Source organism: Mus pahari, chromosome 22 (assembly GCF_900095145.1).
Source record: "Mus pahari chromosome 22, PAHARI_EIJ_v1.1, whole genome shotgun sequence".
Classification (NCBI taxonomy): Eukaryota; Metazoa; Chordata; class Mammalia; order Rodentia; family Muridae; genus Mus; species Mus pahari.
In genome coordinates this window covers 20,890,661-20,907,757 of record NC_034611.1, presented here as the reverse complement: position 1 = coordinate 20,907,757, position 17,097 = coordinate 20,890,661, and the positions used below count along the sequence as shown (strand labels likewise).

The following is a 17,097-nucleotide window of genomic DNA, read 5'->3' as shown; positions in this document are numbered from 1 at the left end:
CACACTCACACATACACACACTCACACACTCATACACTCACACACACACTCACACATACACACACTCACACACTCATACACTCACACACACACACTCACACATACACACACTTACACACTCATAACTCACACTCACACAAACTCACACTCTCATACACACTTGCATACTCACACACAAAAACACTCATACACACACTCACACAAACACACAAACACACATACACTCACACTCACATATTCATATACACATTCACACTCATACACATACACACTCACACAAACACACACACATGTATACTCATACACACACACTCAGACACATACACACTCATACACATACACACTCACACTCAGACACATACATACTCATACACATACACACTCACACTCAGACACATACACACTCACACAAACACACACTCACACATATGTATACTCATACACACACACTCACACTCAGACACATACACACTCACATACATACACACTCACACAAGCACACTCACATATTCACACGCACGCTCACACTCCCTCCCCCTCCCTTTTGTGCCTGCTTCCCATGGCTTTATGGTCATACTCAGCAACGATTTTTAACCTTCTCATGCCCTCCCACCCATTTTTATTGAAGTCCCCCCACTCCCAACCCCACCCCAACCCCGATAATCTGTGATCTGGTTGTGTTTTGTTTTGCTCACCTACTTCAGTGGCCACAACTTGTACTCGATACACACTTTCTGTTTCCCTATCCAGCGGAGCAGCGCTAAATATCTCACCAGTGACGGAGTCGATTTTAAGCCAGCCTCTCTTATCGCCTTTCAGGGAGTAACTTCATGAGGGGAGAGCAGAAAAAAAACCTGTGTTACTTGACATGAAAACAGAAGATAGTTTGTGCTTCTATACTCCGACATAGAATCATCGTTTGGGTGTACTAGGGAGCAGAATCACAGAATCATCATCTCATTTACACATCTCTCTTTGAAAGAAGAGCTGTCTTTACAACAGTGGTTCTCAAGCTATGCGTTGTGACCCCTTTGGGGATCAAACGATCCTTTCACAGTGTTGCCTAAGACCATCTGAAAACACAGAGATTTACGTTATGATTCATAACAGTAGCAAAATTACAGTTATGAAGAATCAATGAAAATAGTTGTATGGTTGAGGGTCAGTCATACTAAATGTGTGGAACTAAATTATAGAGTGGCAGCATTAGAAAGGCTGAGAACCACTGCCTTAGAGCATGGTCCTGTGCTTGTTTTATTATGTATGGGGAAGTGACCAGCTCTGGGAGAAAAGTTATGCTTTCCTGGCAATCAAGATTTCAAACTGAAGTATATGACTTCTGAAAGCTGTCCGTCTGTATGCCACCCTGCTAAGGAAACCTGAGCAAGTAATGTTGGAGACATGGGCTGCTGGTGGCCTGGCAAAACTTCACTAAAGAAGCACCAACTCCAGCAGACAGGGGCAAGACAAGAATTGAAGAATGAAGCCTTCAGATACACAGATAATCCAGTAAAGTGTGGTAAATATAGTATATGTGCTTAGAATCACAGAGATGTTGCTGGGACTTAGAAAAGCCTTCCTGAAGATGCTGACACAGTCAAGATGGGTGCCACAAAGATACACAAGCCAGCAGAGAGACCAAGAGTATCCTGGTGTGTGCACAGTGCATGGCTAGGTCTGGGCAGCAGTAAGTGGGAAAGATGCAGTCACAGAGACTGGGAGAGCCAGATCCTACAAGCCAGAGGTAGCCATCGAGCTGTGCTGAGTGGAAAGGTGACCTGGCTGAAATTGTGTCCTCAACAGAATTCATTGGTGGGGTGTAGGAAAGATTAATTTGAGAGAAACAAGTCTGAGGAAAGCCAGTAAGTTTAGCCTCACATATGGCTGTAAAGATGTCTATACTTGCAAGCCATTTATTTCCAGTCCTGGAAATGTCACCTCAATAAATATTTAATAGGAGTCAAGGAACTCTGTATGTGCATGTGGCTTCAAAACACTGCCTGTAATTTTCTAAAATTCTGTTAGTTTGTATGTCCAGGAATATGAATGATTAAAATTGTATTTAGTCAAATTAATTTTCCCATGTATATTTTGAGCATGTTGTATATGTCAAGCACTGTATTCATGATTGTGTGTGAATGATAAATCAGAGCTCCAGGGTACTTGGGATCCAACCCTGACAGAAGCGAGAATCCCAAGAGCAGGCTCAGAAGAGGAGCTGGACAGTTGGCTTAAAGGCTCTCATTGCCTGCAGTGCACAGTTGACTCAGATGGGATATGGAGTGATGGGGAAGGATGAGTCCACAACAGAGATGGCAGTGCTGTGGACCACAGTGGAAGTAGTCAGAAACACGTGGCTTCTAGATCTGTGGCCTGCAATGGGCTCTATAATATTTGGAGGTGGGTTGGATCTGCTGATGCTGATCGACTCACTAAGTTTACCCTGTCGTGTGCCCCCTGGCTGCTCTTACCCTGTCGTGTGCCCCCTGGCTGCCTTGGTTACTCCTCATTGATTTGCCTTCCAGAAACAAAGTTTTTGAGACAACAGAAGAATCTCCCTAAATGCTTCTGTTTTCTCTATACTGACATGCACATACCTCTGGACACTAATTTTACTGATTTATTTTATCTTTTCATTACAACCAGCAATTTTTTATAGCATTCTCCCAGAGAGTACAGAGGCATCGGTTAGATAGGAATGGGCTCTGAATTCCATCATGACTTGTGACCTGGCTGTATAGCATTGTTTCTACACTGAACAATTCAATATAATCCTCACCACTGGTAACATCACTCCTCAGTATGATATGGACATGATTTGAGTGTTCCCTCTCCCCCACGAAAACTGTTCTCATGTTAGAAACCTCCTTCTCAGATGGTAAATTTGCTGAGTACAGGACCATTGAGAGGTAGGGTCAAGTGGGCTGTCCTTGCATCACTCCCTTGCAAGGGGTTGTGAGAAGGCAGTGGCTACAACTTCCTGCCTACAATGTGATCTTTTCCCTTTGCTTATGTTGCTGTTGTGTTAATAATCACACAGGCCTTCAACAGACCCAGCCTGTACTGGCGCTATGCCCGTAAATGTCAAAATAAATAAATAAATAAACTGTTTTTCTTTATAAAGTTAAGAGTGACTTCACATTCTTTGTTATAGTAAGCAAAATAATAATATATTTCATGCAAGAAAAATCAGTAAAGCCCATACAATTGAACCTGTCTCTAGGACAGCTCGATAGGAGTTACAACTTCACTCAAGTATACAGAGAAACTTAAAGACTTGGAAATACTTGTACCAGCTAAGTCATGTGGAATTATTTGTTTATATTCTGGACAAACAAAAGGTCTGAGTTCAAGTCCTATATATATGCTTACTAACTATGTGATCTTTAAAATCATATAGGCATTATACAAATGTGTATATGTGTATGCAGTAAATGAGTTAATCATTGTATATTTTGGGGGCAAATATGTGTGGGGACAGTAGCATCAAAAAAAAGAAGGATTGAGAATGGCTAAAACAGAAATACTGTCTTAGCATCTCACCTTGAGCACCAACCCTCTGGGAACGAGGGGGAAGAGCCTCAGACTAGCTCTCCAGAGAGAGGAAGAGCCAGAATCCTTACGTCTGGAACATTCCCTTTGGCCTCTAAGGTGGCTCTCTCTACTTCTTGGTGTTTCTCTCTCTCTACGACTCCAGAGTATTTCCCCCCGGAAGCTTCTCTGGAACCCCAATAGTTCAAACCCAGGGCCTAGCCATGGCCCCCCCAATCTCAGGGAGTCAGGTTCCCACCTAGTACCTTCACCAGCTCTCAAATGAAGCCTACCGCAAGGAGACAGAATGGCGTCTGAAGCCATGTGTCTGACACACTGAACCAAGGCCAGAGACCCTGCTTCTGATCTCTGCTCCATTGTCTCAGTCCCAAAGCCAGGGCACGCTGCTTCTCTGCCTTGCCAGCCCTTCCTGGTTATGGTTGCAGCATGCAAGTAGGCCTGCCCAGCCTTGCAACCCTGTACCTCACAGTCAGGCCTTCAGGATCTCTGGCAGTCACGTTGCCCACTCTACTGCCTACAGCAGCATCCTCGCTGATGCTTTCTTGGAATATTTGCCGGGGGAACACAGGCACTTCATTCACATCCGTCACAATCAGCTCGAAGGAGGCATAAGAACTAGCATTGTGATCCACGCCTTTCACCAGTGGCTCAGGGTTTTCTGCTTTGAACACAATGCTGCTAACTGGTTGAGTTTCAAAATCAAGAGGCTGTGGAGGGAGAGAAAACAAGGGGAAATTAATCTTGGGGTGACTAGCTCCCTTAAAGGATTTATTTTTTAAAAAAAATTCATAAATCTTAGTTGAAACCATCATATCAAGAAATCCATAACACAACTTTATTTCAGGTGCCATCAGGGCATTGAGTGGTTTCATGTACATGGGCTATCCAGGAAGAGAGACTCTAACACAGCCCTCCTCAGACTCATTTAACCCTGGTACACCCTACATGTCTTCTCAGCAAAATCTTGATTCTCCTCAGACAATGGCATCTAGGAAAATATTTGTACTACAGAGATGTTCACATGGTATGGAGGACCACTTCCCAGTGATTTCAGAACCAAAGACCCAAAATATGAGACTCTGAGAGAGGTGAGCAGAGGCGATGTCAGCAGGAGGATGTGTTTCTGGTCCGCCTGGATAGACAGGACCAGGAATAAGAACAGGGCATTGTTTCTGGCTCTGTATGACGGAGAATTTAACAACCAGGCTACCTAAGAAGGAAAGAGTTGGTTCAGAAAACAGTTCATTCCAAATTCTGTAACTTTTCAAGGATATGCTTAACTACATGCAATAGAACAGAAAGATGCATCTATCCTATGAGCAACTGGCCCTATGGGACCTCATATCCCCGTCTAAGCAGGAATCTATTTCTCTATAGGAGAAGAGAGGCCAAGAAGAGATAGGCCTTGCAGTGTAGGCTGCCATCTCAAGACTCAAGGATCCCATAGGACTCTGAACCCCTGTAAACTAAATTCTAAACATTCTGTGTGTGTGTGTGTGTGTGTGTGTGTGTGTGTGTGTGTGTGTGTGTGTGTATTATTGTTATTTTAAGATGGAGGCACATAAACTTTATATGCCCCAGCACAGGGGAACACCAGGGCCAAGAAGGGGGAGTGGGTAGGTAGGGNAGCAGGGGGGGAGGGTATAGGGGACTTTGGGGATAGCATTTAAAATGTAAATGAAGTAAATACCTAATAAAAATTGGGGGAAAATAGATGGAGGCAGATAGACTTTTAAAATTCTATTATTTATTTGTATGTGTATGTATATGTATGTTGGTACATGCATCCCATAGTACATGTACCAAGATGAGAGGATAAGTTGTGGGGGGTTAGCTCTCTCCTTTTACCATGTGGATAAAACCCAGGTGGTCAGGCTTATGGAGTAAGTGCCTTCAACCACTGAGCCATCTTGCTAGCCCCAGTCAAGCAGTCAGGTAGTGTTTTATTGTTGTTGTTGTTGTTGTTGTTGTTGTTGTTGTTGGATTCTTAAAAGGACCTAAAACATCAAAAACTAAACAGAACCAAAGCAAAGCCCAACAGGATGTTGTGGTGGTTTGATAGGAATGGCCCCCATAAACTCATGTGTTTGAATGCTCGACCCATAGGGAGTGTGACCTTGTTGGAGCAGGTGCTGCCTTGTTGAAGGAAATGTGTCACTGTGGGAGTGGGCTTTGAGGTCGTATATATGCTCAAGCTCTGTCTACTATAACACTCAGACTCCTGTTGCATTGAATCATGACGTAGAACGCTCAGTTCCTTCTCCAGCACATGTCCACCTGGGTGCTGAAATGCTTCCTACCATGACAATCACGAACTACTAAAGTCATGAAAATGTAAGCTAGCCCCAATTCAATGTTTTCCTTCATAAGAGTTTCCCGGGTCATGGTGTCTGTTCACAGCAATAAAACCCTAACTAAGACAGTTGCTCTATGTTAAGGAAGCTGCGCTCATGACTTAATGCAGGTGTATTGATCTAAAGGACTCAAGACATCTGGGCCTTCTCTTGTATCATTCTGTCATCAGTACACAGTGGTAGTGACATCCACTCACGAAGTGCAAGACAGATTGCATTGGCTCAGTCTGCCCTTCTCACACCTGAGCGAATCCTTTCCCCCCAGAAGCTGAGCAATACTGTTCTCATCTGTTCCCTCATCCCACCACATAACCTAGACAGACAGGCTACATCCACAGCTGCACAGCAACCCAGCCAGAGCTTTGATCATGTTTTTGTTCTGTCTCGTCGTTGGCCATCAGCTCTGTGAAAGGAAGGACTGTGGCATAGTCACCTCACTTTTCATCTCCTTTCTGACACACAGTACCCAGAGTACATCAGTTAGAGGGTACATAGATAAAAGGCTTGATCCTTGAGAGTTTTGATGGAAAGAAAATTCTAATACAAGAGAATATACAACATCCTTCCATGGCCTCCTGGATGTACCCACATATGTGTATACACCATACACTTATGCCAAGTCCACACTCAAATATATATATATATATATATATATATATATATATATATATATATATATAATCACATCTTTTTCTACATCCAATGGGCTAAAACCTATCCCTGAGGGTTGGTTGTTCCACCTCAAAGAGCCTAATCTGAGATCCTCGCTCCAGAGGGAGCCACTGAAATCTCCAGCTACTCTGCCCATCAGCGCTGTGTATGCCCGTTTCAAAAATGCTCTTGCAGAGATAAGCTTGGTGTTATGGGCAGACAAACTGTTAAGTACTTAGTGTGGCTAAAAACATAGCATCTCTCTTGATCACTGCCAATAGTACTGTCAGTGGTACAGCTTGTGACCTTCAGAGTCCCAGGACTCCAGCTGTGTTCTGAGATTACCTTCCAGTGGTCAGCCTGCCAAATTTTGACACCCAAGTTCTGTTGTCACAGAGACTTCAGGTCCCTAACACAGAGGTTCTACTATTGCTTATGTGATTATTAGAAATTAAACATGAGGGCTGGTGAGATGGCTCAGTGGGTAAGAGCACCCGACTGCTCTTCCAAAGGTGCAGAGTTCAAATCCCAGCAACCACATGGTGGCTCACAACCATCCTTAACAAGATCTGACTCCCTCTTCTGGCGTGTCTGAAGACAGCTACAGTGTACTTACATATAGTAAATAAATAAATCTTTAAAAAAAAAAAAAGAAATTAAACATGAAACAAATTTCAATTATTCATTCAGTCAAGCAATACTCAATATCTTCATCTGCCATGTGCCAAGCAATATTCTAGACATTGTAAATACAGCCACATACGAAACAAGGATGGCAAGTGTTCGGTGAGTGATCTGGCACCACTATAATGGTACCTCATGTGTGGCTTATGTGGAAGGACAGCTATAGCTCTCCACTACCATCATCTCCCTAAAGGATCCAGTCACCACACATGGTCCGGTTAGCTGGGGATGCTACGTGATAAGATGCCACAAAGGAAAAATGACATGCGGCAGTTGTTTACTGGGACAGACATCCTCCTTTCTTCTCTGAGTCCCTAGAGTGATGGGAGGAGACAGATGTCCTGGCCCTGCAGCAAAGACTCATGCTTTGCGGACTACCCACTCCCAGTTCTAAAAAACACCCCTGCCTCCATCCTCACCATGTTCTTTCTTCACGTAGGTAGCCAAGTATGGAAGAAGAAGCTGTGATCATATGTTCTCCAACTATCAGGCTTCCACAGAAGGTTATGGGGGTAATACACTGAACTCTGCTGAACCCAGTAAGCACCCTTGTCAGACGGGGTACAGGTGACAGTACATACTCTTTGCTTGTTGTCACTAAATACCTGACAAGAGGCAGCTTAAGGGAGGAAGAGTGTGTACTCTGGCTCACAGCCCATCTCAGCAGGAAAGGTATAGCTGATCACATCGTGACTGCTTTCAGAAAGCAAATGAATGGATAGGAAGTAAGGCTGGTCCAGAAAACTTCTTAGCTCTGGCCATAGTTTCTCAGACAAAGCTTCACCTCCTGGAGGATCTAAAACCTTACAAAACAGCACCACCAGCTTGAAACCAAGTGTCCGAACACACAAGACCATGGGCAACAGTTCACATCCAAATAGCCGATGCGATTCTATGGCTGGTTGCAGGCTGGCGTTATTTTTTCCTTTGCTCTTTTTTGTTTTCTGTGCAATCACTCTACTTGGCCTCCACTTCTATCCTTTACTTTCAGCTTTCCATTACTCTAGTTAAAAACATTTCCTGGGCCCCCTTTTTTTTTTCCAGCCCCAACCAACAAGCAACCTTCCAACCGATTCTCTGTTGCACCTCTCCTTGTTTAGCTGGAAGGCTCTGCACTCTCCCTATGGAAAGTGCTTTAACTCAACACCCATTGGATGGTGTTGGTTCCAAATGAGTTATCTGGTAAACCCATGATGAGCTCTAACACAAATGATGCAGCTACAGAAGAGAAAACTTGAGACTCAGGTACCTAGTGAGGGATGAGAAAAGGCTGGGGGAAAGTTGCAGAGACCCTGGAGAAAGACGTGGAGACTATGAGTTAATACTGTGTCTCCAAAGTCTCTAGTCTTTATAGAAAGGAGAAAAGAGCCAACTGGGCTTAGAAACACGATAAAGGAAGGAGCTGTGATTCTTAAAAGGTCCTGGTGGTGAAAAGCACTGGCCCCTCACTCAGACTCATAAGCTAACTAAAATCAGGATAAATGTCTGTCACCTTCCCTCATCTCACATCTGTCTCCTCAGTCTTAAAACTTGGGCTCACCTTCCTGATTAACTCTGTGCATGGCCGTTTTACTCACATAAGGAGTGTCTGTCTACAATCTCATCTCGGGAGCTAGAGAGGTGGCTTAGCAGTTGGACATTTGCAGAGGTCTTAGTTTGGTTCCCAGTATCCACATCAGATGACTTCTGTGTGCGTGTGCACATGTCACCTCTGCCTGTTGGTCCTGACATAATTGTAGTAGAATAATCTATTTTATTTATTTTATTAATAATTATTATGTGGGATGGCTACCTGTTTGTTTGTTTGTTTGTTTGTTTGTTTGTTTGTTTTTTGAGACAGGGTTTCTCTGTGTAGCCCTGGCTGTCCTGGAACTCACTCTGTAGCCCAGGCTGGCCTCGAACTCAGAAATCCGCCTGCCTCTGCCTCCAAAGCACTGGGATTAAAAGTGTGTGCCACCACGACCTGGCTGATATGTACCTTTTTGATCTTGACATATCCTGCATTGGTCATGGGATCTGTGACAACTTCTAGTCTTCCCTCTGTGTCTCCCTGTACAATCTTGTACAGGATTCTAGAGCTCCCTGTAAAGGGCTCATCAGCATCTGTAGCTTGGATGATTAGGATGGTGGATCCAATGGCGGTGTCTTCAGACAGAGTCTTGCTTCCGTACTGAGGAAGAAACAAGAAAGGAACCAGAAGGTCCATGTCATTGAGTTTACTGGACAAAAGGCAAATGTCTCTGGGTTCAGGACAGAGGTCACAGCTGGCTTTAATACCCAGTATGGTTTTCCTCTTGATGAACATGTGACAATTGGTTTTGACATCATTTGTACTCATGAACTGAAATTCATACCAAAGAACTTAGACATTCTAGAAGGATTCTAAAATAGACTTCCCCTCCAACATCCACATGCTTAATAACTATAATTATTTGAATAATAATGATATAGTCATAATATGAGAAGTCCTTATGGTGTGACAGATACTTCTAGTTCCTGAGTCAACCAAGGGATAGACATTAGGAGCCCAAAACATTGAAGTCAGAGTTGGCTACCCAACCCTAAACTTGCTGTTTGTTAGTTGAATGATACAGTTATCTCATTTCTTTAAACATGGGCTCTGTCACTTGTCAGCTAAGAGAATGCAACCTGTGGTCATTAGGGGATAATGCATGTAGAGCCTCTGAGTGGCTAATATACAGCCCTTATGAAAGATGAGCAGCAAAATACACTAGAGGGCTGCAAACATGTCAGTGACACTTGACAGAGGAGCCAAGGGCTAGCAGAGTCAACCCCCCCCCCAAGGCTAACACAGCTCGTATGATCGAACCCAAACCCCCACATCCCATAAAACATTCTAACTCCACTGAAGCCCCATGACCCACTCTTCCCCCACATCATGACCTCAAAAATGGTAACAGCCAGCGTCCAAGAGAAGATGCTGGCAACGAATAAGCAAGCCCACTTTCTCTCCAGCCAGGTTTGCATCTCCAAGCTTTTAAACTCCCCACTGCAGAATTCCTCTGCTCAATTTACTTGACCACTGTCTGCTGAAATGCAGGGGACACACAACACTAGGAAGTGAAAAAGGCCTCAGAGGATAGAGGCTGAGAAAAAAAAAATGAATACTTTATTTCATGCTTGCTTAAGCTCAGTGGCTGTTAGACAAGATATGTTCCATCACACTTCTTACGGTTCTGAGCTCTACTGTAAATTAATTCCCTTCTTTGTTACAGCCTTGCCTCTGTTTTGATTTATGGACATCATCAGGAGGCTCTGGGCTGCCTCAAAACTGACTTCTAACATAACAATCTAATCAAGTGGGCTTCTCTCTCCCCGGAGCTAAATAAACCGAGACATTCCTTTTAAGGGTGCAATGATAACACCACACCATGACCACAGCCATTTTCCCTGATGTCCTTTCTGCCCTGACACTTACTCTATGTCCAACGCTAATTCTTGCGAATATAGGGAGCACATTTCTCTTAGGCTTAAGCCAGAAATATCTTTCCCCTTTCCTTTCCTCTTACCTGGTTAAATTCTAAATGAGTTAAAGTCACCAGTATTTCTGATGCTAATTTTTTTAAATCCCAAATGCTTGACATAGATCTTGTAGCTCTAGCTACTGTCCATTGTATGCAAAATCTTTAATAAGCCTCTAGCAGCCATTTAATTTTCAATCTGAAAAAGATTGTGGTTGTAGCTTTTAAACCGCATTTAGAATAAATGGGCTCTTGGCAAGAGTTTATGAATAGACATCCCCACATACTCTCAGTACACCTTGGTGCCCCTGAGGACTCAGGTGAAGATGGTGCCTGGGTTTTATTGATGCATTGACCGGGCTACCTGGCACACTGTCTGTGTTTTTATTTAAGTAAGGCTTCAGTAATATGATCCAAATAAAACTAAAACAAATAGTGGCATCTACTCACGTCTGATGTTTCAAAGATGGGAATCTGATCATTGATATCAATAACATTGACTTGAACAAAACAGAGAGTCTTGAAACCTGAAAACCAAAGTCACACCACAGAATTCTCACTGGAAATCATGCATTGGCATCAGGACTTGGTAAGGAAACATTGACAAGTGACACGGTAGCTGCTGCCATAATTTTACAGTTCCTGTGAATGGAGGCTGCTCTGCCCACCACCACCACCACCACCTCACCCACAAGCAGGTCAACAAGAGGAGGTGGAAGCCAGCCTGGGTCCTGAGATGCTCTCCTGAGCATCCCACTGCCCTATCCTTGGGAAGGCTTTTCAACAACCAGGATGGCTGCTTTTCTCTGACAGGTGAATGTTATATAATTTCTGATGCCCAAAGCAAAACTGTCCCTTTGCACAATTCTGCTGAACACCCCACAGGCTGCCTTCCCCTCTCTGGATGTGTCTACCCAGCATCAGTTCTACCCAGCATGGTCGAGAGGTTCAAGGTCACCTGCTTCCTCTCCTCCAAGTAAGGAATGAAGTGGCATAATTCACCTCCAAGGGAGGCTAAGGTAGCTCACAGAAATGGTCCAGGCTTGGAGGGAGGTTTGACAATCCTAGGACTAATTGGAACAAGCAGATAGATCCTAGATGTGAGATGAGCATGGCCTGCAGGTGAGGTGTGGGACAGTGTCTAGGAAGAGCACCACAATGACAGTAGACAGTATGTCCCTACAAGTTGTTAACATGTGTGTCCATCTTTCTTGACAAAAGGGGTACTCCCTAGGGACAAACACTGGGTCCAGTTCATCTGCATGTCTAATACTTTGATACCTTAGCAAAGCAAAGGTATCAAATGATTAGATACGGAAGGCATGGGTGGCCAATGTGAGGGAGAGTCTGCCACTTCACCGTGGATAGCATGATTGACATTTATCTCACTGGACCTTTTAACATAGTGCTAAACAGCATCAGACCTTCATTGTGTATCAGTTCACTAGCTACCTGAGAATGTGACAGGCAGTTTGCACTGGAACCTGCTTAACTCAAGCTCAAGGGAAAAAAAAAAAGAAATACATGAGAACCACTGGTCCTTTCTTTACCACACCTACGTAGACTGTGTTCCTCAGAAAACAATTACAGACTCATTTCATGAGTCAGCTACCTCCTAGGACTCTGAGTAGCCTGGAGATGACAGCACGTTTGTCTGTGGATGTATAGATGTGTTTAAGAATGGGAAGTTGCCATGAGATTCTTAAAGATTCCTCTGCCCTAAGGAGAGGGGAGGTTAAGCAGAACCCACTTTGACAGTATCCAAGGATTAAGGAAAAATGTTTCCTATCGTTGTCTAGTGGGCAATACAAAGGTGGCAAGAAAGGGCAGAACTCTCTCTGCCTTCAAGAACAGCAAAGACTCATTTCTCTACTGCTTCCATACACGGATACTTTTAGTTTGGAAGCAAAGATGAGGAAAGAAATTTTCCTGAATTTTAATTACAGTAGCTGTGAGACTCTGCCTGGTGACTTTAACAGCTGAACTAATAGCCTGGTGGCTGCAGTGTTACACTGTGACCAACGCTACCCTTGTACCTCATCTTCCACTGCCTGCCCCCAGACGATTACTGAGCAAGTGATGCAAAGCCAGGTCTATCCGTCCAGACAATGCCCTGCATCAGACCTTCCCAACAACCATTTGGAATTCTTCTTAGACTGCTCAGTGGTCTAGAACATTGCTATCAAAACTCCTTCCATCTTGATCGAGCCAGCATTGCTGTCTGGGGATCCCCTAGACTTCGAAGCATCCTTTCCATTTTTTTTTTTCTCAAAGGCATTCCCTTTAAGATGGTCACTGAATCCCTCTTGACACCTAGTTCTCAGAGGACCGAAGACAATGCGACGTCTCGGGATCTGCACCTCTAGCTCTTGAGAAGACATCTGGCTTCCTCACAATCACAAAGACAGCAGAGAACGCTACTGGCATGGGAAGAACCTCACAAATCCTTAGTAAAAGGAAAGCAGCCATGTAAACTCACCACATCCGGTACAGTGCTTACCTATGTCTGACACCTCTACTGTTAAGTTGTACTGAGGGCTGTCTTGCTTCTTCAAGGACCGTTTACTTAACTGAACCTTTCCCATGTATTCGTCAATGAGAAAAAGTCCATCTTCGGGAACCTTGGGTGTTTGGTCTACAAGCTTGTACTTCAAAATACTGTTGATGCTGTCAGCTTCATCCATGTCATGGGCCACAAAGACCCCAATGCTGTTAACTATGGAAAAGAAAGGACAACAACCACACCATCTCATAAAGCGGCTCCCTAGAAAACATGGGGAACTGTTTGGGGGTACTGAGCAAAGACATTCAGATTGACTTTGGCTCCTTGCATTTTCCATGGTATGCTTGATTGAACGTCGTGGCAGCCAAGACTGCCTGCCACGCAGTATTGTTAATTGAGAGACTTAAACAAAAATCGACCTTCTGAGAGACCTAGAGGCTGGACATGTGGAATCAAGGTGTTGACGAGGCTGCCTTCCTCTAAGCTTCTCTCCCTGGCTATTTCTTCCTCCTCACTATGGACCTCCTCTTTGTACCTTAGCATCCAAATTTATCCTAGGAACTCTGGTCAGATTAGATGAAGGCCCACCAGTTGGGTGTTTGTGGGTATTCATGTACATACATGTGAATGTGGGAGTCAGAGGGCAACCTCAGCGTCATTTCTTAGAACCTACCCACCTTTTTTGTTGTTGTTCTTGTTGTTTTTCCTTTTGTTCAGTTTTGTTGTTGTTGTTGTTGTTGTTGTTGGGGTTTTGTTTTATTTTATTTCATATTTTAAACAGGGTCTCTANCTCTCTCTCTCTCTCTCTCTCTCTCTCTCTCTCTCTCTCTCTCTCTCTCTCTCTCTCCAAAATCTTGCTAAGTATATTTAAGTTGTCTGGCCAGTGAACCCCAGTAATCTACCTGTCTCTGCCTCCCCAGCACTGGGATTACAAATGTACTGCCATGCCTGGCTTTGTGTGTATGCATCAGGGGATCTAACCTAGGTCCTTAGAGAGTCAAGGTAAGAAATGTACTGACTGACCTATCTTCCTAATCCTACATTCTACCCAGTCCCACATCCTACCCAGCCCACATCCTACCCAGTTCCTCATCTGTCCCAGTCCCACATCCTACCCAGCCCACATCCTACCCAGTCCCACATCCTACCCAGCCCACATCCTACCCAATTTCCTCTTTAAAACATCTACATCTGTATAGCCGTATTCTGAAGTGCTAAGACTTAGAACTTTATCCTATGAACTGAGGTGGAAGAATAATTTATCCGACACAAGGAGCTAGGACATCAACTTATAGATTTGGTGGGGAGTGGCAGTTCAGCATGGTATACCTCCTGCACCTCACCCACCCAAAGGAATCTACAACCACTCCAATCTGGGGGGGGTGCTATTTAAAAATAGGGTCATCAGAGATATAAGCAGCTACATTACTGGGGTGAGATCATCCACACACAGAGGGAGGTAAAGAAGAAGACGAGGGAAGAGATCTGCAGACTGTTGTCAGCAGCTTAAGTCAGAGTCAGAAGAGGCAACAGGCTCTCCCACAAGATCCTGTCACCATAATTTCAGATTCTCCATCATCAGAACTGAGAAGTTCAAATTTCTGGTGTTCTATTACCGTAGCCCTAAGACACTAACACACTGGACAAATGGCACAGCTAAACTAGAAGAAGCCAATCCTGAGCTTTGTGAAGAACTGCAGAGACTGACTCCACTCAAAGATAGCACACAAAGAATAGTCACACACACACACACACACACACACACACACACACGTGCGCGCGCATACACACACACATATGCACATGCATACACACACATGCACACACACACACATATGCACATGCATACACACACACATGCACACACACCACGTGCCATGGCCGTAGGTATACTGTGCCTGTGTGTTTTGGACCAGGAGCTCCTAAGGTCAGTGGATGTGATTCTGTGTCCTACCAGCTTTGAGCAGGTTCTGATAGAATCTGTGGTCATCCAGATGCATAAAATGGGAAGTGTGGGTTTCCTTTCATGCGGTCAGAATCCCACCTGAGACTTATTTGGATGCCACTATTTGAACTGGATTACACTCTTCATTTATATCAGTTTGCAGCCACTGCCTTATACAGACTCTTACAGGGGTTGGGTTTTAAAGGATGGAAAAGGGAAGAACTATCTCATCTCTATCACTATGTCTCTCTCTGTCTCCCCCTCTCTGTCTCCTTCTTTCTTTCTGTCTGTCTGTCTGTCTGTCTCTCTCTCTCTCTCTCTCTCTCTCTCTCTCTCTCCATATATATCTGCTCTATCCTCTTCCTAAATGATGTAGCTAGCCTCCAAAGGGCACTCCCCATCTTCTGGTACCCATGCTCCGTGACATCTGACTTTCAATTGTGAGTGGAGCCTAGTGACTCAATCCTGATGAGATGAATGTGGCACAAGTGTCACTTCCAAAAACAGATTGCAGAAACACTGGGACAGCCATGTTGCTTCTCTCTTCCTCTCCCTCCTTCTCCCCGTCCCTCTGAGTCAGAGGCCCAAACTGAACCTGTAATCAGATTCCTGATTCACAGAAACTGATGTAATGAGAGTTTGCCATTTTAAACTGCTAAATTTGAGGTCAATTTGTTATGTAGCAATACATAACAAATATAGCATATGGACGGCCCAATATGAAGAGACTTGCAATATCATCTAGAAAGGTCCTGAAAGGTTTCTCCACCTTCATTCAGCACCACAGGCCAGCCCCAATTTCAGTGAAACACAGTGCCACAAATGTTAATGGCTGTTACATAATTACTCCATTATACAACTGTCCCTGTGACTTCATCCCTTATATCTACTGAAATCTTTCTAGCTATAACTTAACCCTTCCTTGCTGAAGCAGGAATTGAGATAAATAAAATGAAGAACGCCAGCCCAGGACACACAGAGAATAGTCAACCTCTGTGTGACACCTAACACCAGGAGGCAAAGAATGATCACATGGGAGGAAACCCCACCAAGCCACCAGGAAAGCAATTGCTCCGTCAAAGCTGAGTTGCAGCCAGAGCAGAAGGATCAAAGAAAATGTCTATTCCTAGATGGGTAGGCCCTACCCATGGGGACCACAAAGATGCTGATCTCACAAGCTTAAAAAGTACCTATCCAAAACACAAAAGATCAGCCTACTCAATGGGCTCAACTCAAAGGGAAATAGACAAAAGCTTCAAATCCAGGAGAGAGACAACAACCCCCTCCAGAAGTCATTAACATTCTTACAGTGCCATCCCTATACAAATGTAAAGCTATCAGGAGATACATTTTTCTCAAACATAGATCAAAAGGACAAGCATGCTTGAGGCTTAACTTCACTTGCCAGGTTTCTCTGTTATCTTTGGCTTCCTCAAATGGGAACCACAGGCTTACATTGAACTTGGTATTGTCTACTTATTGTGGGATATCTGGCTGTGGATATAAAGGATCAAGTTTTTTAGCACGCTGGGTGAGGTTTTATCTCTTGAAAGTACATTGTTTAGAAGTGTAATAAGAACACCATTAAAAAATGGGGTACAGAGCTAAACAAAGAATTCTCAACTGAGGAATAGCAAAGGGCTGAGAAACACTTGAAAAAATGTTCAACATCCTTAATCATTAGAGATGCAAATGCAAATCAAAACAACCCTGAGATTCCACCTCACACCAGCCAGAATGGCTAAGATCAAAAATTCAGGGGACAGCAGATGCTGGCGAGGATGTGGAGAAAGAGGAATACTCCTCCATTGCTGGTGGGATTGCAAGCTTGTACAATCACTCTGGAAATCAGTCTGGCGGTTCCTCAGAAAACTCTCGGAAGATCCAACAATACCTCTCCTGGGCATATACCCAGAAGATGTTCCA

The 17,097-nt window shown here is 44.0% G+C and overlaps 1 protein-coding gene across 1 annotated transcript in view; it reads right to left on the bottom strand.

The window, feature by feature from the left end:
• Positions 1-17,097, bottom strand: part of Cdh17 (cadherin 17) — a 63,362-nt gene that overhangs the window by 14,927 nt on the left and 31,338 nt on the right. Inside the window, exons 10-14 of the mRNA XM_021222321.1 lie at positions 13,224-13,439; positions 11,174-11,250; positions 9,220-9,411; positions 4,015-4,259; positions 696-826 (exon numbers count right to left, since the gene is read on the bottom strand). Coding sequence (XP_021077980.1) covers positions 696-826; positions 4,015-4,259; positions 9,220-9,411; positions 11,174-11,250; positions 13,224-13,439 — 861 coding nt within the window. The remainder of the gene's footprint in view (positions 1-695; positions 827-4,014; positions 4,260-9,219; positions 9,412-11,173; positions 11,251-13,223; positions 13,440-17,097) is intronic.